This window comes from Staurois parvus, unplaced genomic scaffold (genome assembly GCF_062004578.1).
Source record: "Staurois parvus isolate SC_StPar_1 unplaced genomic scaffold, SC_StPar_1.0 ptg001482l, whole genome shotgun sequence".
NCBI lineage: Eukaryota > Metazoa > Chordata > Amphibia > Anura > Ranidae > Staurois > Staurois parvus.
In genome coordinates, this window is record NW_028319278.1 from 1004262 (window position 1) to 1028316 (window position 24055).

The 24055-nt window shown below is 48.5% G+C and overlaps 1 protein-coding gene across 1 annotated transcript; it reads left to right on the forward strand.

Annotated features, from left to right (window-relative positions):
* The first annotated feature begins 5169 nt into the window (after positions 1 to 5169).
* Positions 5170 to 23740, forward strand: LOC149435688 (cornifelin homolog). Its single transcript, XM_089662503.1, has 4 exons — positions 5170 to 6335; positions 16739 to 16894; positions 19531 to 19709; positions 20932 to 23740. Exons 2-4 carry the CDS (start codon positions 16762 to 16764, stop codon positions 21157 to 21159), a joined length of 540 nt encoding a protein of 179 aa, XP_089518629.1. The 5' UTR covers positions 5170 to 6335; positions 16739 to 16761; the 3' UTR covers positions 21160 to 23740.
* The last annotated feature ends 315 nt before the right edge of the window (positions 23741 to 24055 follow it).

The window sequence follows — 24055 nt, forward strand, 5'->3', positions numbered from 1 at the left end:
GGAGGTGAGTGGTAGAGAGCTAGATTTGTGTGTCGTTGACATAAAGATGGTAGTTGAAGCCATGGGAGTTTATCAATTGACCAAGGGAGGAGGTGAAGATGGAGAAGAGAAGGGGTCCAAGGACAGAACCTTGAGGGACCCTAACAGAGAGAGGGAGTGAAGAGGAGGTGGCAGCGTTGTAGGTTACACTAAAGGAGCGCTGCGATAGGTAGGGGGAGAACCAGGAGAGAGCGGAGTCTCTGAGGCCAAGAGAGTGGAGTTTTTTTTTTTTGAGGAGGGGGTGGTCAACCGTGTCAAAAGCCGTGGAGAGGTCAAGTAGTAGGAGTATAGTATAGTGGCCATTTGGTTTTGGCGGTTAGTAGGTCATTGGTGAGTTTGAGTAGGGCAGTTTTGGTGGAGTGCAGGGGGCAGAAGCCGGATTGTAAAGGGTCCAGAAGGTTGTCAGCGAGATGGGAGCTCAGGCTATTGTAGACTAAGCATTCTAGGAGTTTAGAGGTAAATGGCAGCAGGGAGATGGGTCTTAGGTTGTTCAGGTCAGAGGGGTCCAGGGAGGGTTCCTTAAGTATGGGAGTGATGTGCGCATGCTTTAGAGGGGAGGGGAAGGTACTGGTGGAGAGGGAAAGATTGAAGATGTGAATGAGGGAGCATAGGATGGAAGAGGAGAAAATCTTAGTGACCTCTTCGGTGGTAGTAAGGTCAAGGGAGCAGAGTGTTGAGGGGGTTATTGTGTGTGGAGTGTTAAGTGGGGTGGGTGTTGGGTGGGTGGGGTGAGCAGTGGCGAAGTCCCTACGAACTGTGTCAATCTTGCCTTTGAAGTAGTTGGAAATCTCGTGGGCGGTGAGTGAGGTACTGGGTGGAGGCACAGAAAGTAGAGAGTTAAAAGTGGAGAAGAGCCGCCGAGGACTGGAGGAGAAGGTATTAATGAGGGTAATAAAGTAGGCTTGTTTGGCAGCATGAAGGGAGGAAGTGTATGTTAAGAAGGCAGATTTATATCGGTTGAACGCTTGTTGGGATTTGATTTTGGGCCATAGTCACTCCAGCGCACGACTGTTGTTTCTGGTGTGGTCGGTCTGCCAGGGTTGTAGGGGTCGGGGCCTAATGCTTCGTGTTGTTGGGGGTGCGAGCGAGTCTAGATCGGCTAAAAGCGAGTTGTTGTAGACAGTAGTAGTCAGGGCAGGACAGGGGATGGATGCTGTCGTAAAGTTTGTCAGTTGCAGAGTGGAAGGGAGCAGGGTTCCAGTTCCGGAGGTTTCGGTTGGTAATTGTTTGCCGTTTGGAGGGGTAGATGTTTGAGGACGAGGAGATGGAGAAGGTGATTGAGGTTGTGATCGGAGAGAGGAAAGGGGGTGTTAGTGAGGTTGCAGGGAGTGCAAAGGTGAGAGAAGACAAGGTCAAGAGTGTTCCCGTCACAGTGAGTGGAGGACTGTATACACAGTATGAGTGCAAAAGAAGAGGTTATGTGGAGGAGTTGGGATGTAGCCGGGTTATTGATGCTGACAGGGATGTTGAAGTCTCCAAGAATGAAGAATGATAGTGGGTAGCTCAGAGGAGAGTAAGAAGGGTAGCCAGGCGGTGAAGTCGTCAAGAAAGCGGTCATCCCCTGAATGTAATGAAGGAGGCGGGGTTTATATCTACTGCCCCCTCTGCTGGCCATCCCCTGTAAGTTATAAACACTGCCTTCTCCATATCTACTGGTCCCCCCTGCTGGCTATTCCCTGAATGTTACAGGGGAGGGGGGGTTTACATCTACTGCCCCCTCTGCTGGTCATCCCCTGGATATTATATAGGAGGCGGGTTTGTATCTACTGAAGCCCCTGCTGGCCATTCTCTGAATGTTACAGGGGAGGGGGGTTTACATCTGCTCCCTCTGCTGGCCATTCCCTGGATGTTGTGAAGGAGGCGGTGTTTATATCTACTGCCCCCTCTGCTGGTCATCCTCCGTTATGAAGGAGGTGGGTTTGTATCTACTGCCACCTCTGCTGGCCACTCTCTGGATGTTGTGGAGGAGGCCGGGTTTATATCTACTATCCCCTCTGCTGGCCATCCCATTAAGTTATAAACCCCGCCTTCTCCATATCTACTGCCCCCCCCTCTGCTGGCCATTCCCTGAACATTACAGGGGAGGGGGGTTTACATCTACTGCTCCCTCTGCTGGCTATTCCCTAATGTTACAGAGAAGGTGAGGTTTATATCTACTGCTCCCTCTGCCTGTAGTCCCCTGTATGTTATAAACCCCGCCTCCTCCATATCTACTGCCCCCTCTTCTGGCTAACACCTGACTGGAGAAGGTGGTGATTCAGGCACCGGGGGCGGGAGAAGGTGGTGATTCAGGCACCGGGGGCGGGAGAAGGTGGTGATTCAGGCACCGGGGGTGGGAGAAGGTGGTGATTTTGGCACCGGGGGTGGGAGAAGGTGGTGATTCAGGCACCGGGGGCGGGAGAAGGTGGTGATTCAGGCACCGGGCTGTCCCCTCTCACTTATAAGCTCCACCTTCTCCACATCTACTGTCTCTCCCGCTGGCCATTCCCTGAACATTACAGAGGAGGGGGGTTTACATCTACTGCCCCCTCTGCTGGATATGCTAACCCCTGAATGGAAAAGGTGGTGTTTCTGGCACCGGGGGGCAGGCGATGGTGGTGTTTCAGGTACCGGGGACTGGAGGAAGGGGTGTTTCAGGCATCGGGGACTGGAGGAAGGGGTGTTTCAGGCATCGGGGACTGGAGGAAGGGGTGTTTCAGGCATCGGGGACTGGAGGAGGTGGTGTTTCATGCACCTTGGCCTGGAGATGGTAGTTTTTCAGACACCGGGGACTGGAGGAGGTGGTGTTTCAGGCACCTGGGGTGGGAGGAGGTGGTGATTCGCGGGCCGGAGGAGGTGGTGTTTCAGGCTCCAGGGGCAGGAGGAGGTGGTGTTTTAGGCTCTGGGGGAAGGTGTTTAAAGCACATGTCAGTGTAAGATGTTACAGGCACTGGGTCCTGGAGATGGAGGTGTCTCAGGTAATGGTAGCTACAGGGAGGGATGGTTAGGCACCTTACAGGGAACAAGGGAAGCATCTTACAAGTAAATGAAGTCCATTGTGAAGTGCACAGACCTGTTGGGTGAGTTGTGAGTTCAAGGAGATGTCAGGCAGGGATTGGCGTTGATCCTCACAATGGACTCAATAGGTACTTGGCAACCATTGTGACACACACAAGGCACTCTACCACCTCTCAGCAGCAGTAATTCTGCTATTAACCCCTTTCCTGCCATTAACAGCTTACTGGACCCTTTATAGATCAGAATGAAGTTTGGGTTTGCCACTCTCAGGGGTTTGTGGTGGATCCAGCGGGTTTAAAATTTGCAATCCCCGAGAATTAATGTGGAAGTTTGTCAGACCAGTTTGATTGTTACCATAATACAATGCCTGCCCATTGAACTTAAGTCGGCTGACTCAGGCCAATAATAGGGGTTTATTATGTGCCCGCCCCCTTTCTATACAAGGGGGGTTATTGGCAGCCATTGGCCATTTAGGGACAGCTACTGGTCTGTATAGAAGACTATTAGGCAAGCCTAAAGGGAGAGGCACAGGTTCGCACACGGAAGTTGTAAGGGGCAAGCAGATTCTGCAGAACAAAACAGTGGTTGTCCCAAATCTGCTACAAGCATGCCATGTCGGCCTTTTCTATCTCAAATTGGCCATGCTTTACAGCTACAACATGCACAGCAGTTTATGGCAGGGATGTGGCATTTTGGTAGGATGTGCTGGGGGGGGGGGGGAATAGGACCCCCTAACTCCCTCCTCATCTACGCCCCTGGACCTACAGCCAGTATACCTCTTTGTGAATGCTACGTTCACCAGCCTTTCACTGCTGGATAAATCTCAGGGGTTGCAGCCCAAACTACCTTTTGTAAGATATAAGGAATCCAGTTGGGGTTCTGCTGCATATTCCCAGCATGTGCTGTCCCTGGCGGTCCATGAAAGTCCCACCATTCTGTAACACATCCTACAGATTTAAGGCATCTCCCAAGCATGTCATTCAAAGGGTGAAGCTGGATGAAAAGCCCCGCCTGGTATTATTATTTTTTTCTTTTTTTGCGCTGGTATGTTATGGTCTATTGGCCCTAAACCCCCCCTCCCCCTCAGGATTTTCTTGCACAAAATCACCTCCTTTTTAGATTTTGATTGGATGCACCAATCATTACTATTGGACTTAATGGATACTTCCAGAGCCCCTGTGTTCCCTGGTTTCAGCACTGCTCTTTCTCTGAGCCCACTGCACCCGCTTCCCCACATAGATATAGAGGGGTACATGAAAAGGAGGTCATTTGGCTAGAGCTACATACAAGCACTGTACAAAGCCTGCTGAATATGGCTAAGGGATTGAATAAAATGTAGGAGCATCTTACCACCGACAAAGGACGAATGTGCAAAACAGACAGGGTCCAACAGCTTGTAACATTTAAGTAAGAAGATGGAGATTTACATGCCCCCCCCCCCGGAAGAGCGTTACCCCTGGTAAGGTACCCCCCATTTTAAAGGTATGGGGCTTGGCCTGATTCGGGAGGGGCCACATGCTACCCTGACCCCCCCCCCTGGCTTTTTAGGCTGCATACTTGGATAAAGATCTGGTATGGAATCTGGGTGGACCTAATGTAATTTTTTTTTGTTTTTCCTTTTTTGTATGGGGTCCCCCCTAAATTTCATACCAGTTCTGAGCCTATCAACACTGGGCCAGAGTTGTGAGGAAGAGGCCCTTGTCCTCATCAACATGGTGACAAGGTAGTTTGCAAGAGGGGTTACCCCTGGTATGGTACCCTCACATTGTAAGGGCATAAGGCCTGGCATGGTTCAGGAGGCGGGACAGTATACACTTCCCACCTTTCCTGGCTTTTTAGGCTCCATACTTGGATAACGGTCTGGTATGGAATCTGGGGGCACCCCATGCTATTTTTTTTCTTGTATGGGGTCTCCCTTCAAAATTCATGTCCTGACCCTCACTACCACTGGTACAGGGTAGTTCTCATCTTAATGGAAACAAGGTGCTTTGCAAGGAGAGTCCCCCTTGGGAGGTGCACCCCACCCTCATGTTGAGGGCGTGGAACCTGGCATGATTCAAGAGGAGGGGCCAAATGTTCCTACCCCCCCCCCCCCCCCCCTTTCTTGGATTGCCAACCTGCATACTTGGATAAGGATCTGGAATGAAATTTGAGGGGACCTCATGCCATTTTTCTTTTTTTCTTGTATAGGCTCCCTATTCGTACCAGTCCTGACCACCACAACCACCAGACCAGGGCTGTGGAAGAGTCTCTTGTTCTCATCAACATGGCAATAAGGTGCTTAGTTTAGGGACATGGGGCCTGGCGTTGTTCAAGAGGAGGGTGAATGTCCTTCCCACCTTTCCTGATGTGCCAGGCTGCATACAAGAATAAGGGTCTGGTATGGAATTTGGGGGCACATTTTTTTACGTATGGTATCCTTTACCATTCATAGCAACTGAACTTTTTAAAAAAATATTTCTTTGGTACATGTTCCCCAGGGCAGTACCCAGCCCCCCTGTGCCAATTGTTTGACAATCCCTTGCCTATTAGCCTAGGAAATGTCCATTAACATTTGGCTTCAGTGGGGTTTGGATTCGGCATGCAAACTTTACTATGTTCCTGAACCTGCACCGAACTGAGCCCAGGTATGGTCAGCTTATCACTACTCCTCACTACAATCACTAAGGTAGATGTTAATTCCCTTTACAAAGTGAACCTGTTCTACTCCTTTAGTAAATCCTTCCCCTTCAATGAACTCAACACTCCATATCGTTCCTCAAATGTTTGATTTACAGAAAATGGAAACTAGTTTACAGGAAGGCTTGGCCATTGTGTGGATTGTTTGGGGTAATTTATGCGTATTGTATGACATGTATTTCTGTACCCTACCTGTGTAGTCAGGTCAACACAACACAACACGGTCCCCCATGTCACATACTTGCTAGGAGGTTCCACTCCCTCACCTCCATCACAGTTATTGTTGGCCAGACAAAAAGACAAATGTTTCTTAGGATTCAAAGTCAACAGGTGATGTCAGAGTTGTAGCCCAGGGGAGGGCCAGTCATTGCATTCCAGGAAACTTCCCTCGCTGCTGCAGATCTGGTCAGGACAGAGCGAGCGAGACACAGAAAGAGAAAGACAGAGAAGAGTGACAGGGAGAGAGAAGAAGAGCACAACAGAGGGAAGAACACAGAAAAGAGATAGGCAGAGAGAGGTGAGACTAGAAGAGCTAAGAAGAGAGAAGAATACTGAGAACAGATCTAGGGAGAGAGAAGAGCAACAGAACGAAGGGCACCTGAGCGAAGAGAAGAAGAGAGGTAAGTGGCTACTAGATGACAGATTGTTCCATACAGGGGAGTACGACTTCCATTCTCTTGGTCAACTGCTGTTCCCCAAGACACACAAATGCACAGAGGGCCAGTAGGCTTAAGGGAAATCTTTTCAAAATGTTTTAAAAAAATTACTGAGAAATTTTGGTAATTTTTCTCCATTTCTCTCATTTGGGTCAGGTAAAATTAGGATGGATTTTACGAGTCCAAGAAGTTTTAAATTGTTTCCTTTTCATCCATCCTGGACCTATTATTGTGCTAAAAACTGGCCCCTCATTAGCCTCTTTTTTTTTTTTTGCAAATAAAACACAAGAAAAAGGTAAGAAAAAAAAAAAGTACACAAATAATGATCAAACACAAAGGTCTGTGGGGTCCATCTATATTTCCATGTTGCAGTAACACATGTAACATACGTTTAATACATTACTAATGTTTAATGACCTTAACAGGGTAAACGCATCTACTGGGCGGTGTCCTCAACTGGCAAATGTTGGGGTGCATGAGTAGCGCTTTCAGTGCACTGGGCTGCATCAATGCAATGCAAGTAAATGTGTGAGATAATGTGCCTTATCGTGTGTTCATTAATATCACACAAATGTATATGAACCCTCAACTAACCCAAATACCCCCCCCCATAAAAAAAAACATTCTACCTCTAAATATAGAAAAAAAAGTGGGTTGCCTTTTCTTTATCCTCTTGACAACCACGTAATGCACTTGCTGTGCTCTTACGGCCTGCTGTGAGTATAATGACTGAGCTGTCACAGACAGCGCCTAGTCCTCTGTTTGTGATTGGGACCAATGGGGTGTGCGCTTGATCATGGGGTGAAGATGCAATTAAAGGGCCACCGGGAAAGGGTAAGGTGGGGTTAAGCCAATTTTGCCAAAGAAATTAAAAAAGCATAAAAAAAAACACACAAAATTTTTTTTAACAAAATTACTTGGGTCATCCCTAATCACCAGTCATTTAATTAGGGTCCAGTTGAGGAACTAGACAACCATTCTTGACAAGAGTTCTGTAGAATCCTAACGTTCCTCCAGAGGTTACTAAGGGTTTCCTGAGATGTGGCTGACTGACCTCCCACCTAATGGTTCTTGACGGTTCCTCTACAGGTTTCTAAGGGTTTCTTGAGCTGAGGATGACTGACCTCCCACCTAATAGTATCTGACCTAATGGTACCTGCATAGCTTTGGGGTCAACACCACTTGGCAGAGCCAGCTGCATACTACAAATGATCTATTAACTTGTCTGTTAGTGTGGCATTCTGACAAACACACTAAGGGTGGGACTCTTCTCACTGGCCACCAGTAATTTGGCTTTAGCAGGGGCTCCCTGGGACCTGAAAATGATTTCAAGGGTTCCTTTTGGATATGAAGGTTGAAAAAGGCTGGTCTACAGAAAAAAAGGGGTGTTCTGCGAGAAAATAACTACTTGGATCGAAAGGTTAGATAGAACTTCCTTGACAGCATTGCCAAATAAATTCAACCAACAGTCTGCTGTAAACCAACCTCCCTTCCCCCCCGAAGTCATTGCTTGCTAGGACCTCCAGCGTTCTAACAACCATTGACATCGTGTGTGCCCCACCCCCAGCATCACAGAAGGATGGATAGTCAAACTTTCTTCATCCAAACTTTCAACCTGGTCTACTTCCCAGCTCCTATCCTCTACCTGCCTGGTGCTAAAAGGTATGGGGGCACTGTGGTGGGGACACCTGATGTAAGGGGGCACTGTGGTGGAGATACCTGCTGTAAGGGGGACACTCTGATGGAAACATCTGAAGTAAGTGGGCACTGTGATAGGGACACCTGCTGGAAGAGGGTACACTGATGCTCCAACGATGGAGCACTATTCCTCCCATTGATACCAACCAAGGGGCACTATTCCTTTCATTGAGATCAACTATGGGGCATTACTCCTCCCTTTGATACAAACCATGGGGCATTATTCCTTCCATTGATACCAACCACAGGGCACTATTCCTCCTATTGATACCAACAATGGGAAATTATTCCTTCAATTGAAACCAACCATGGGGCATTTTTACTTCGAATGAAACCAACCACGGGGCACTAATTCTCCCATTGATACCAACCAAGGGGCACTATTCCTTCCATTGATACCAACCAGGGGACACTATTCCTCCCATTGATACCAACCAGGGGGCACTATTCCTCCCATTGATACCAACCATGGGGCATTACTCCTTCCATTTATATCAACCATGGGGCACTATTCCTCTCATTGATACTAACCATGGGACATTATTCCTCATATTGATACTAAATCTGAGTCACTATACCTCCCACTGATACCAACGATGGTGCAGTATTCCTCCCATTGATAACAACAATGGGGCACTATTCCTTGCATTGATACCAACCATGGGGCATTATTCCATCCATTGAAACCAACCATAGCACACTATTCCTCCCACTGATACCAACCATAGGCTACCATTCCTCCCACTGATCAGTGATGTATTCTGGTTTTGTGCTGCCCTAGGCAAGACTAAAATTGGGTGCTCCCCCCCCTCCCCTCCCCCCATACCGACAGCCCAGCCACGGTATACGGTTCTTGTCTCAGTGTTCACAGTGAAAAGCTGTGGCTTCTTCATCAGACCCTGAGACATGATTTATCCAAGTGCCACATATGTGGTCAATGGGGCAGAGGATGGGGTCGGCAGAACATGGGGTCGGTGGGCCACAGGACAGGGTCAGTAGGGCAGATCATGTGGTCAATGGGGCAGAGGATGGATTCAGCAGACCTCTCTCTCCCTCCTGTACATTATACACACTTCTCTCTCTCTCCTCTACACTATGCACACTCTTCTGTCATAGAATTGCTAGTATGGCTGCTCTTTTCTTTTACCCACTCCATCCCAGCCTGATGTGTCTGTGTCCCAGCTCTCTCACCACTGCTACTCTGAGGGGGGGAAGAGAGTGTTCAGCAAAGCGTTCCCGGAGGGTAAAAGGGGGTTTGGACTTTGTGGCAGGCACTCTTTTAGGGAGAGGAAGTTGCAGCACTTACCCCAGTCATCTTCGGCTTCTCCCACTGGGGGAAAGCAAATGGTGCCACCGGGCCACCGCCATTTTTGGAGCCACTGAAGGAGGGCCGGGGTAAGCGATACCCGGCTGGCTTGAACACTTCCTGCCAGATCTTAACCATGTCAGTGGGTGCAACAGGGAATCAGTGCTCTGGGAAGGCACAAAGAGGGCAAGATAGATTGCTTGCTGTGAACTCGGAATGTCATAAGTCGAGCCCACCTTCCCCTACTCAAGAACTGCTGAGTCTGTCCTCATGCCTAAACTGCCTCCTGCCTGAGCCCTGCCAAGCTCTCCCAACCTGCCAAGCCCTGGCTCCTTGTCCCTTTTGCCTGGGGGCGGCGCTGCCCCCCCTGAATAATGCCGCCCTAGGCAAACACCTTGTTTACCTCATGGCAGATATGCCTCTGCCACTGATACCAACTATGGGGCACTATTCCTCCCACTAATACCTCCCACTGATATCAACTATGGGGCAATATTCCTCCCACTGATACCTCCCACTGATATCAACTATGGGGCAATATTCCTCCCACTGATATCAACTATGGGGCAATATTCCTCCCACTGATACCTCCCACTGATATCAACTATGGGGCAATATTCCTCCCACTGATACCAACCATAGGACACTATTCTTCCCACTGATACCAACCATAGGGCACTATTCCTCCACTGATACCAATGATGGGGCACTATTCCTCCCACTGATACCAATGATGGGGCACTATTCCTCCACTGATACCAATGATGGGGCACTATTCCTCCCACTGATACCAATGATGGGGCACTATTCCTCCCACTGATACCAATGATGGGGCACTATTCCTCCCACTGACACCAATGATGGGGCACTATTCCTCCACTGATACCAATGATGAGGCACTATTCCTCCCACTGACACCAATGATGGGGCACTATTCCTCCACTGATACCAATGATGGGGCACTATTCCTCCCACTGATACCAACCATGTGGCACTATTCCTCCCACTGATACCAATGATACCTCCCACTGATATCAACTATGGGGCACTATTCCTCCCACTGATACCAACCATAGGACAGTATTCAGTATTCTTCCCACTGACACCTACAATGGGGCACTATTCCTTCCAGTGACACCAATGATGGGACACTATTTCTCCCACTGATACCAACTATGGGGCACTATTCCTCCCACTGAAACCAACCATGGGGCACTAAACCTTCCACTGATACCAATGATGGGGCACTATTCCTACCACTGATACCAACCATAGGGCATTATTCCTTCCATTGATACCAACCACGGGGCATTATTCCTTCCATTGATACCAGCCATGGGGCACTATTCATCCTGTTAAAACCAATGATGGGGCACTGTTTACCCCCACTGATGCATGAACATTTTCTATTCACACTGGTCACAGTCCGGCCCACTTAAATCCTGAAGGACAGTAAACTGGCTCTTTGTTTAAAATGTTTGGAGACCCCTGTCCTATATCAAAGCCCAACTGAACTTGTCACCAAAATATAAGGCTGCACAAAGAAAGCAGCCACAACTTTTCTCTGGTCAGCATGCCACAGAGAGTGGTCTCTCTTCTGAGGTTTTACACCCCCCCTGCTGAGCTATAGCTCTCCAATCAGTAAAGCTAATGCCCCCCCCCCCTCTCTCTCTGATGGTAAACCTTTAGCTTTAATTTATCAACCAGCTGCTGGTTTGACACATTTTCGGGGTCAATGACTTGAGGCATTGAAGTCAGAAGACCCGCTTAACCGGGCAGGCAGCATTTTCAAAAGAGGAGCTTAACAATGTCTCCAGGTTTTTCTCGGGTAAAAGGTTCACTTTGAATTCAACAATTGTACAGAATGGAGAAGTTGGATCATATGAAAAACAGGAATCCTGGAGCATTAGCACTCCCTCCTGTTCCCGGTTATCCTCTTCCTTCTCAGCTCTGTACATGTCTTTGGCTAATTTTAATAAAGGAAGTTTTCTGAAAGAGGAACAGGAAGGATCCCACTGCTGACGTTCATCTGCAAATACCTGAGCATGCAGCCTGCCTAGTCAGGAAAGTGTGTGTGTGTTTGTGGGGGGGGGGGGGGGGGGAATATCACAACATTTCAAAGAAGACCCTTTCCTGATCATGCTGATAGGGGGAGACAAGCATATGCCCACCTTTCTGAACCATAGCAGGCCATATGACCTCAACATGGGGCGGTTACCATGCTAGGGATCCCCCATGTTGATGAGGACAAGGGGCTCTTCCCTACAACCCTTGTCCGGTGGATGTGGGGGGTCTGATGGTGGGCACAAATAAAAATCTTGAAGCACCCATTAAAATTATTATTATTATTATACAGGATTTATGGCGCCGACAGTTTGCTCAGCACTTTACAATATAACGGGAGACAATACAGCAACAATACAGATCAATACAAGAGGGTTAGGAGGGCCTGATCCTTGGAGCTTACAATCTAGGAGGGAGGGGCTAGTGGTACAAAAAGGTAGTAACTGTGGGGGATGGACTGGTTGGAAGAGTAGAAGATTCCAGTATTAGCTGAGGGTGGGATAGGCTTCCCTGAAGAGATTGGTTTTCAGAGATCGCCTAAAAGTGAGCAGAGTAGGAGATAGTCTGATAAATTGGGGTAGAGAGTTCCAGAGGATGGGGGAAGCTCTGGAGAAGTACTGGAGACGAGTATGGGAGGAGGAGACAAGGGAGCTAGAGAGTAGGAGGTTGTGCGAGGAGCGGAGAGTACGGTTTGGATGATATTTGGAGACAAGATTGGTGATGTAATTTGGGGTGGAGTTATAAATGGCTTTATATGTTATTGTTAATGTTTTGAATTTTATCCATTGGGCAATGGGAAGCCAGTGGAGGGATTGGCAGAGAGGGGTGGAGGACACTGAATGGAGGCCAGTGGAGGGATTGGCAGAGAGGGGTGGAGGACACTGAATGGAGGCCAGTGGAGGGATTGGCAGAAAGGGGTGGAGGACAATGAGTGGAGGCCAGTGGAGGGATTGGCAGAGAGGGGTGGAGGACACTGAATGGAGGCCAGTGGCGGGATTGGCAGAGAGGGGTGGCAGATACAAAATGGTTAGTAAGGTGGATGAGTCTGGCAGCAGCATTCATGTAAGACTGAAGAGGGGATAGCCTGCGGTGAGGTCGGCCAATGAGGAGGGAGTTACAAAAGTCAAGACGAGATATAACAAGGGAGTGAATAAGTTGCTTAGTGGTCTCCGAGGTTAGGAACGGTCATATCTTGGAGATGTTGCGGAGGTTGGAGATGTTGCGGAGGTGAAGTCTACAAGATTTGGACAGCGATTGGATTTGGGGCTGAAAGGACAGATGGGAGTCTAGCATTACACCTAGTACCCTGGCATGGGGGGAGGGACTGATGGTTGTATTATTGATCTTGATGGAGAAGTCGGGGGAGGGGGCACGGGCTGGGGGGAATACTAAGAGCTCAGTTTGGAAAGGTTGAGTTTGAGGAAGTGGAGTGACATCCATGCCGATATGTCGCTTAGTAGGTTAGTAATGCGAGAGGAGACTGAAGGGGTGAGGTGAGGAGGAGACTGAAGGGGTGAGGTGAGGAGGAGACTGAAGGGGTGAGGTATGGAGGAGACTGAAGGGGTGAGGTGAGGAGGAGACTGAAAGGGTGAGGTGTAGAGGAAACTGAAGGGGTGAGGTGTGGAGGAGACTGAAGGGGTGAGGTGAGGGGGAGACTGAAGGGGTGAGGTGAGGAGGAGACTGAAGGGGTGAGGTGTAGAGGAGACTGAAGGGGTGAGGTGAGGAGGAGACTGAAGGGGTGAGGTGTAGAGGAGACTGAAGGGGTGAGGTGTGGAGGAGACTGAAGGGGTGAGGTGAGGAGGAGACTGAAGGGGTGAGGTGAGGAGGAGACTGAAGGGGTGAGGTGTGGAGGAGACTGAAGGGGTGAGGTGAGGAGGAGACTGAAGGGGTGAGGTGAGGAGGAGACTGAAGGGGTGAGGTGTGGAGGAGACTGAAGGGGTGAGGTGAGGAGGAGACTGAAGGGGTGAGGTGAGGAGGAGACTGAAGGGGTGAGGTGTGGAGGAGACTGAAGGGGTGAGGTGAGGGGTAGAAAGATAGATTTGTTGGTCATCAGCATAGAGATGGTACAGGAAGCCACATGAATGAGTAATGGGTACATACCAAGCAATGTAGATTCATGACAATCCCGACGACCAGCTGAAACAAAACACACCATCAAGTGTGATCCTGGTGGACTGCTCACCATATTGGCATATTTTATTTCAATGGGTCTTTCAGATTTTGATCATCCCCCAGACCCCCCCATATCCACCAGTTGTGTGTAAGAGGCCCTTGTCCTTGTTAATATGGGAATGGGGTACTTTGTCAGGGGGGCCCCTCCCTATGTTGAGGGTATATGGCCTGGTATGGGTGGTGGGAGTGGAAAACAGCCTATTTAATTTGTCTGCTTGACAAACTGCGAACACCCAAAGTCTGTGCGGACCCTTAGCAGCCGTGAAGGGGAACCCCGCCCTGCCAACTCTGATACTATAAAGGTAGAAGGACACATATCCTCTCTTCTGTTGATTTTGGGGTATGTCTGTCTCTCACCAAAATGGGGAAATCATATGGAGATATCGAATGACACGGGAGAGTCACATGACAGGCAAGTTCTATCCTCTGCATTACACAAAGCAGTGCCCCCATTTCCTGGAGGTGATAATGGAACCTGATCCATGGGGGATGGGAACTGAGATCAGTGAAGAACCAAAAACATCCGAATTAACGAGAAATAATATGCAGATCTTATCATATACTCACAGATGAGATCTGCGACATCTCCTAGTAAAGGCAACCATCCACTACTATAGGAGCCCCTGAAATAGAGCCCCCCCCCCTTACCCATGATCAGATTGTACATTCCAAATGACAAAGGCCACAGAAAGCCCAATAGGAGGTTACTAGTAGAAAACTGGCTTATTATGTTCAAAAAATGCAAAAACATTAAAAGAGCAATAAATTCCCTTCACACCATATGGAAAAAAGACAATGTTGTCCGGTCAAAACGGAGGGCTGTGCATCCAACACAGGGGTGTATTTACCACAAGGCAAACAAGGCATTTGCCTAGGGCAGCATTTTTCAGGGGGGGGCAGCAATGCCCCTTGGAAGAAGGGACACACGCGGCATGGGGACCTGGTGGGTTCCGAGAGATGCTGCGGGTTTCATGATGGTGTATGCAGAGCCCGACTCTCGTTCCTGGGGATGTCCGAAGCTGTGAAGGTGAGTGTCTCTCTCTTGCCATGGGGGGGGGGGGGATGGTGGCTGGTGTATGGGGGGCAGTGGTAGTGGAAGGCTCGAGTGGAGAACAGGGGTGTTCTTTTTCAATGTCAGGCTCTTTCTGCGGGGGGGGGGGGGGATATACAGTATAATGCCAGATAAACCTAATGGTAGTTTGCAAAGGAGACTAACGTCCATGAAGAATGGATAGACACCACTCGAGGGCAGTAACGTGAGTACTGCCCCAGTTATCCGAAAGTATGGGCGCTATGTCCATTCTTCTAGATCCAAATGTGGATATTCACGTGAGTACTGCCCCAGCTATCTGAAGGTATGGGCGCTATGTCCATAGTTCTAGATCCAAATGTGGATATTCACGTGAGTATTGCCCCAGCTATCTGAAGGTGCGGGCGCTATGTCCATAGTTCTAGATCCAAATGTGGATACTCACGTGAGTACTGCCCCAGTTATCCGAAAGTATGGGTGCTATGTCCATTCTTCTAGATCCAAATGTGGATATTCACGTGAGTACTGCCCCAGCTATCTGAAGGTGTGGGTGCTATGTCCATTCTTCTAGATCCAAATGTGGATATTCACGTGAGTACTGCCCCAGCTATCCGAAAGTATGGGCGCTATGTCCATAGTTCTAGATCCGAATGTGGATATTCACGTGAGTACTGCCCCAGCTATCTGAAGGTATGGGTGCTATGTCCATAGTTCTAGATCCGAATGTGGATATTCACGTGAGTACTGCCCCAGCTATCCGAAGGTATGGGCGCTATGTCCATAGTTCTAGATCCAAATGTGGATATTCACGTGAGTGAATGAAGGACCATAGACTAAGGATGTGTGAAAGTTCATTGGCATAGTACAGTCTGGTGAATATCCACAATAGCAATAGAGCCATCACTAAGGTCCAGCTGCTCCTCCCGGTGTTGGTGAGCGGTGATGGTGTGCGGTGATGGTGTGCGGTGATGGTGAGCGGTGATGGTGAGCGGAGATGGTGTGTGGTGGTGATGGGCGGCGATGGTGAGCGGCGATGGTGAGGGTAGATGGTGTGCGGTGATGGTGAGCGGTGATGGTGTGCGGTGATGGTGAGCGATGATGGTGGAGGATCACAGGGAAGAGTATTGATGTGGGGCCCTCAGTGGCAGAGGGTAGATGGTGAGCGGTGATGGTGTGCGGCGGTGGTGAGCGGCGATGGTGTGCGGCGGTGGTGTGCAGCGGTGGTGAGCGGCGGTGGTGTGCGGCGGTGGTGAGCGGCGATGGTGAGCGCCGATGGTGTGCGGCGATGGTGAGCGGTGATGGTGTGCGGTGATGGTGAGCGGTGATGGTGTGCGGTGATGGTGAGCGGTGACGGTGTGCGGTGACGGTGAGCGGTGACGGTGTGCGGTGACGGTGAACGGTGATGGTGAGCGATGATGGTGGAGGATCACAGGGAAGACTATTGATGTGGGGCCCTCAGTGGCTATAAGTGATGGTGGGTCCTCAGACCGCAGTGTAAGATGTGCTGGCTGACACCGTTGCCTCCGTGATGACGTCAGCTATGTTGGCAACGTGGTGACATACACTCCTACATGTTTCACCCAATAAACTCAGCCTTCTTCAGGGATCCCTCACTATGGTCTGAGAAGCCGCCATCTCCCTTCCCCCAGTGATCAGACTTTACATTGTAACTTTGTAGAAGGAGGAGGAGGCATTTCCTCAGTCTCCCCTCCCCCAGTGATCGTACTGTACATTGTAACTTTGTAGAAGGAGGAGGAGGCATTTTCTCAGTCTCCCCTCCCACAGTGATCGGACTGTACATTGTAACTTTGTAGAAGGAGGAGGAGGAGGCATTTCCTCAGTCTCCCCTCCCCCAGTGATCAGACTGTACATTGTAACTTTGTAGAAGGAGGAGTAAGCATTTCCTCAGTCTCCCCTCCCCCAGTGATCGGACTGTACATTGTAACTTTGTAAAAGGAGGAGGGGGCATTTCCTCAGTCTCCCCTCCCCCAGTGATCAGATTGTACATTGTAACTTTGTAGAGGAAGAAGGGGAACTTCCATGCATGAGGATTTGCGGGGAGTTGCGGAGTTGCTGACACATGTTGTCTCTTTTCAGATTCTGTTGTCACCGGCCAGAAGATGATGACCAACGTGGCCATCCAGCCCATTGGGGCGCAGCCGGTGGCCGTCTCCCAGTCGGTGACCATGACCAGCATCCAGCCAGAAGCCTGGGGTTCAGGGATCTGCGACTGCTGCGAAGACATGGGAGTGTGTAAGTGACATCATCAGACCCAAGAAGAGGACTGCAGGGGTCCTTTGTGGGGTGACCAGCAACGCCCCCTAGTGTATCCCCCTATGTATAGCATATAGTGGTGCAGCATTTTCCATATCCAGTTCATCTCCAGGACATTTCTGGCACATTTTGTTTACATGATAAAATCTGTATTTTTTGCTAAAAAAAATGTCTTGGATCCCCCAAACATTTTTTTTTTAAATCAGAGGCCCTGGAAAAAAAATTGCTGGTTTTTGCATTTTATTTTATGTCACACGGTATTTGCGCAGCGGTTTTTCAAAAGCAAATTTACATTTTTTAAATTTTAGTGCAAAAAAATACAATATATCGCCCGATTTAAAAAAAATATATATAAATGATGATGTTATACCGAGTAAATAGATACCAAACTTGTCACGCTTTAAAATTGGCCACGCCCCATGCAACAGCGACAAACTACGTAAATTTTACAATTTGTAGGCGGAGCTTTTAAAGGCTTTTACAGGGGACCACTTTAGATTTACAGAGGAGGTCTGCTGCAGGAAGTACGGCGATCCCACTGACATTGTGTCACACCAGGCAGGGGCTGGACAGGTCAGGCATCTGTTCCTACCAGGCATGGACTGGACAGGTCATACATCTGGTCCTACCAGGCAGGGGCTGGACAGGTCAAGCATCTGGTTACATTAAGCAAGGGTTGGACAGGTCAAGCATCTGATAATATGCAGGGGCTGGACAGGTCAAACATCTGGTCACACTAAGCAGGGGCTGGACAGGTCAAACATCTGGTCACACTAGTTAGGGGCTGGACAGGTCAAGCATCTGGTCACACTAGTTAGGGGCTGGACAGGTCAAACATCTGGTCACACTAGTTAGGGGCTGGACAGGTCAAGCATCTGGTCACACTAGTTAGGGGCTGGACAGGTCAAGCATCTGGTCACAATAGTTAGGGGCTGGACAGGTCAAGCATCTGGTCACACTAGTTAGAGGCTGGACAGGTCAAACATCTGGTCACACTAGTTAGGGGTTGGACAGTCCAAGCATCTGGTCACACAAGGCAGGGGCTGGACAGGTCATGCATCTGGTCCTACCAGGCAGGGGCTGGACAGGTCATGCATCTGGTCCTACCAGGCAGGGGCTGGACAGGTCAAGAATCTGGTTACATTAAGCAAGGGTTGGACAGGTCAAGCATCTGATAATATGCAGGGGCTGGACAGGTCAAACATCTGGTCACACTAAGCAGGGGCTGGAGAGGTCATACATCTGGTCACACTAGTCACAGGTTGGACAGGTCAAGCATTTTGTCACACCAGATAGGGGCTGGACAGGTCAAGCATTTGGTCCTACCAGGCAGGCAGGTCAGGTCAAGTATCTGGTCACATTAGGCAAGGGTTGGACAGGTCAAGCATCTGGTCACACCAGACAGGTTCTGGACAGGTCTAGCATCTGATAATATGCAGGGGCTGGACAGGTCAAGCATCTGATAATATGCAGGGGTTGGACAGTTCAAAAATCTGGTCACACCAGGCAAGGGCTGGACAGGTCAAGCATCTGGTCACACCAGGCAGGGGCTGTACAACTCAAACATCTGGTTGCACCAGACAGGGGCTGGACAGGTCAAGCATCTGATAATATGCAGGGGCTGGACGGGTACAAACATCTGGTCACATTAGGCAGGAGCTGGACAGGTCAAGCATCTGATAATATGCAGGGGCTGGACGGGTACAAACATCTGGTCACATTAGGCAGGGGCTAGACAGGTCAAGCATCTGGTCACACCAGGCAGGGGCTGGACAGGTCAAGCATCTGGTCACACCAGGCAGGGGCTGGACAAGTCAACCATCTGGTTGCACCAGACAGGGGCTGGACAGGCCAAACATCTGATAATATGCAGGGGCTGGACAGGTCAAGCATCTAGTCACACCAGACAGGGGCTGGACAGGTCAAGCATTTGATAATATGCAGGGGCTGGGCAGGTCAAGCATTTGGTCACACCACACAGAGGCTGGACAGGACAAGCACTTGGTCAAAGTAGTCAGAGAAGGAAAGGTTTTGATCAGACTATGATGGGACTGGAGGGGAAGGATCTAGTGCGATTAGAGAGAGACTGGAAGGTTGAAGTATCTGATCAGACTAGTGAAGGACTGGGATTGGTTAGACTATTCATCGATCAGGGATCTGATCATGCTAACCAGAAACTGGAGAGGAAGGGAATGAGTCATACTAAGCAGAGACTGGAGGGAAAAATCTGGTCAGACTAGGTAGGGATTGAAGGGAAGGGAACTGAAAAAACTAAAAGTCTAGAAGGGTGAACCATCTGACCAGAATAGGGAGGGACTAGAGTGGAAGGATCTGTCAGGTTAATCATTGACTGGGGGGGTCAATGATCTGAAGACTGGACAGGAACTGAAGTTTTGGTGAAGAATCATATTTTCTACGTCCAGAATTGTCAGGCTTAGTCTGTGAACAGGCAAGGTCTGGTCTAACAAGAGCCAATGGACAAGCTTCAACAACCAGAATACAAAAACCAGGGGAAGCCAAGTAGCTACAAGAAGCATTCAGGGACCAGGGCTAACAAGTTGATGGTGATCGCCATGCAGGCATTTTTCTTCAATCCCTCCTTCTTTCCCATGCAGGTTGCTGTGCCTTCTGGTGCTTCCCATGCTTCCAGTGCAGTACGGTCAGCAACTTTGGAGAATGTCTGTGCCTCCCTCTGCTGGATCCAGGATGTTGTGCCTATGTTGGGAGCAGCATGGTCTGTCCTCCCATTTCTATGGCCATGAGAGCGGCTGTGAGAGAGAGATACAAAATCCCTGTAAGTTTATATTTGGTGGAGGCTGAGGGTGCTATGGGTCTCAGAACTTCATAGAGTAACCATTTTTTAAAGTAGCAGAAACTTCTCATGGTGGAGCATTAGGAACATGCATATGAAGGAGACTGGGACTCATCCAGGGGAATTCAGTAAAGTATTATCAACACATTTCTGTTGATAGTTTCCTTTTAGAACTACCCGCACCTGATTCAGGAAAAATTTTGCGTCATTACAGGCAATGGCGAAAAATTCAGGTAGTTCTAACTACCACCATTTTAGGAACCTGTTGCTATGGCAATCACAGATTCTTAAAGAATTTCCATCTGTTCACAGATTTCTGGGGGTAATTTAGACCAGTTTTGAGCTGGTGCTCCAGTGATTAGAGTAGGATATGTCTATTCTAGGAAGCTGTCATGAATGTGACCACCCAGGGCCCCATTCAGGAGATTTCCTGGTAGAATGCTAAATGTAAATCAAGGGACTGAGTCTAGTAGTGATGTCATTGTCCAAATACGGTGGTCCCTGGGTGTCACTGGGTGGGCAAAGCCTGATGGGGAACACATCTCAGTCACACTTAGTCTGTTTTATTTTTGATTGACAGTATGTGGATCCAGAAGCCTTTGTTAGACAGAATAGCAGCTTTGGATTCACCCACTGCTGTGCTCTGTCAATCACCAGCAAGATGGACCTGCTGGGCAACTACTCCCTCAGCTCTCCATCAGGGTCTGCCCAGATAGTGGGTGGCTCAACAGCCAAATTGCTTGTAGAAGGATGAGACCTCATTGAAGTGTTGGGTTATAATGTTTAATACCCCTTTAAAAAAAAAAAACTATGCCTGGGGGCCTCTCTCTGAACACAAGGTGGTCAGATGAGGGTCTTCTGAGGCTGCAAAAAGATGGGACACAAATCTTAAAACGGATACATCCCATCCCATGGTAGGTCTGGTCTATTGACTGACTGGGACTGCCATGGAGCTGCCAGGACTGTAAAATTAATGGGTTCCTTTGTCATCTCATATTCTTTCTGTAAATTGCCTTGATGAATAAGAGCATCTCCTGGCTCTATTGGTTTGGATGTCAATTTTGTATCAAATGGATTTGAAAATGTAACTGAAAACATATGGGTTGTTTACTCCCTGATGGAGGCACCTTGGGTTCTTTATGGTTTAACTCTTTTTACATTGTCTTTACTTTGTCCGCTGACCTTCTTCTCTCCTTCTGGACAGGGCTCCATCTGTTCTGACTGCTGCATGCTCTACTGGTGCTTCAGTTGTACCTGGTGTCAAATGGCTCGTGAGATCAAGAAGCGCAAAAAGCCCGTCAACTTTGTGACAGCTCAGACAACCTCCGTGAGCGTGGCTATGAACCCTCAGCCTTACCCACAACCTCAGCCCTACCCACAACCTCAGCCCTACCCACAACCCTACCAGCCATACCCACAACCCACATACTAGAAAACTGCACACAACCCACCACATGTCACTTTAAGAGGTTACCATAAGTGTCTGTAAAATATGAGTGCACATCTAATCATAAACAACATGGCGAGATTTAGTGGGCTGTCTGGGTGCAGAATAACTTAACTCAACTTTTACTGAAGTGTATTTGTAGCCAAAACTTTTTTTTATTTTTTTTTAGTAGAGTAGGGTATTTCCATTAAGGTTTTCGTATATCCAGATCATGCTCTAGCTCACAGGTGTCAACCTGGCGGCCCTCCAGCTGTTGCCAAACTACAAGTCCCATGAGGCATTGCAAGACTGACAGTTACAAGCATGACTCCCAAAGTTAGAGGCATGATGGGACTTGTAGTTTCGCAACAGCTGGAGGGCCGCCAGTTTTACACCCCTGCAGTCTAGCTAATAGTAGTTGGTCTCATTCAACTTATCTGTTTCTGTGATGCTCAATACGTTTCACAACCTTTCCAAGTGGTTTCATCAATTGAGGAAGCCAAGTCCAATTCAAGGTGACTAACTTCAGGTAGCTGTAGGGTACAGTTAAAGCTCCTTCTATGTGCATTTCTATCTGTTGTCCCCTGACTGAGATACAACAGTAAATATGAGAAAATCTCAACAACGTCAAGGTCAACCGCCAAGTGTCCCCAATGGAAGACTGTCTCTCACATACTGTATTGATAATAACGGTCACATAGACCAGGGGTCTTCAAACTTTCCAAACAAAAGACCAGTTTACTGTTCTTCAGACTTTAGCAAGGCCAGATTGTGGCAAGTGGGGGTAGAAAATGACCCAGGCCTGGCATCAGAGGGAGTAAACAATGCCTTGGGTGTGGTGTCAGTTTCATAGCACCTATGGTCAGCAGGAGGAGGAATAGTACCCCATTGTTGGCATTAGTAGCCCATCACTGGCATTAGTGGGAGGAATACTGCCCCACCATTGGTATTACAGAGAGGAATAAAGCTTTAGTAGTAGGAATAGTGCCCCATCATTGGTATCAGTAGGAGGAATAGTGCCCCATCGTTGGCGTCAGTGGGAGGAATAGTGCCCCATCATTGGTATCAGTGGGAGGAATAGTACCCCATCACTGCTATCAATGGGCCACACCATTGGTTTCAATGGATGGAATAGTGACCCACCATTGGTCTCAGTGGGAGGAATAGTGCCCCATTGTTGGTGTCAGTTGGGGAGTTATGCCCCACTGCTGGGTCAGTGTTAGAAATATTGCCTCAAATCAGTGGAAGAAATAGTGCCTCAAGGGCCAGATAAAGGCTAGCAAAGGGCTGCATCTGGCCCTCAGGCCACAGTTTGGAGATCACTGACCTAGACAAATAGAAAGGTTTAATTTCCTCAATTAGAATACACAGATGGCAATATAAACCTCAAACAAAAATATTCAGCACACCAATGATGGGAAAGCCCAAACTTTTACTAAGATCTTAGTAGCAAAACTTAGACATTTCAGAAACACGATGATCTCCTGTCCCACGGTGACACATTTAGATTCCCTAGCCCTGACAGTCTGTCACCTTGATAATACAGACCATCATATCTGAAACATCTGTGTATTTTACTGCACTGTATCTATGGTTTGCTACTAAAATATTATTAAGAGTTTGAGATCTGCCATCATTGCTATCAGGTTAATGTGGTAGTGAGCCCTTGTGGAAAGCCAACTCTGGGTTCCCCAGGCCACATAGTCCATGCCCCAGCCTTCTTCACCAGAACCCCTGAGGGTGGGGATAGACTTTCTGCAAGCTGGAATCAGGTCCCGGCCCCCAAGTTTACCCAGCTGACAATGCGGAGACCACTCACTTATGCAAAGTACAAATGGCAGGAGACAGAAGAGGATCCAGGAAATAAACCATGGTCAGGGTGGGCAAAAACTGTAGATAAAGCCAAGGTCTGACCAGGGGCGGACTGACAACTCATGGGGCCCCCGGGCAATAGGGAACAATGGGGCCCCTGTTTCCTTGCCTAAACTCAAAAAAGCCTATGAAAAAGGTACCAGGGGCATCTCATGGGCCCCCTACTGACCCTGGGCCTTCGGGCAGTGCCCGAGTTTCCAAATGGTCAGTCCGCCCCTGGTCTGTACACAGGAATTCAGACACAGAATACAAATAATACAAGGCAAAACAGGAGCTCAGATAAACTGGGAAGTTGCTCAGGCAGCACAAGCTGCACTCAGCATGCCAGTATATAGAGAAGCAGACTAGGAAGTGGGCCAGGATAGAAGGAAGAGGGATATAAATCCACAGTAGAGCAGGCAACACCCATGGGTGAACACAGAAGCCAGCAGCACATCTGAATGGAATCACAGGTCGAGCAGAAGCACTGCAGCAAGGAAGTAAGAATTTCACAAGCAGGAAACTCCAGGGTAAACCGTGACAGTTGGTTTGGTGGATATTTTTATTTTGGAATTTAGACAGTGTCTCCATTGGCTGTTCACCCTTCAAAAGAAACGTAAAAGATGAAGGTGCAGGATAGATACCTCAAGAAATCAAAGCCTGACAGAGGTTATAACCCTTCCACGCTTCAACCAAAATTAAAAAAATAAAATAAAAAGGCTTGACTGGAGATATACTTTAATTGTTTGAAACTAGGAAGATCAGTTACTTGAAATAGTTATAGTTGGTGTTAGTTAAACAGTAGTAGTCATAATAGTAGTAATAATGACAGTTTGTGTGAGCGAAGTAGAATTCAGGTGAAAGCTGTACTCATCTCAGTGTCCATGGGCCTCCAGTTTACTTCTCCGAAGTCCTGATTCAAGCTGCTTCTTGAAATAGTAATGTAGGCCTGGCATGAATTATCCAAGTCATGGAGCCTATAGGAAGGCAAGCTCATGTTGCCATCAGGTAGCACACAATAACAAAATTGTGTACAAATCTGGACATTGTC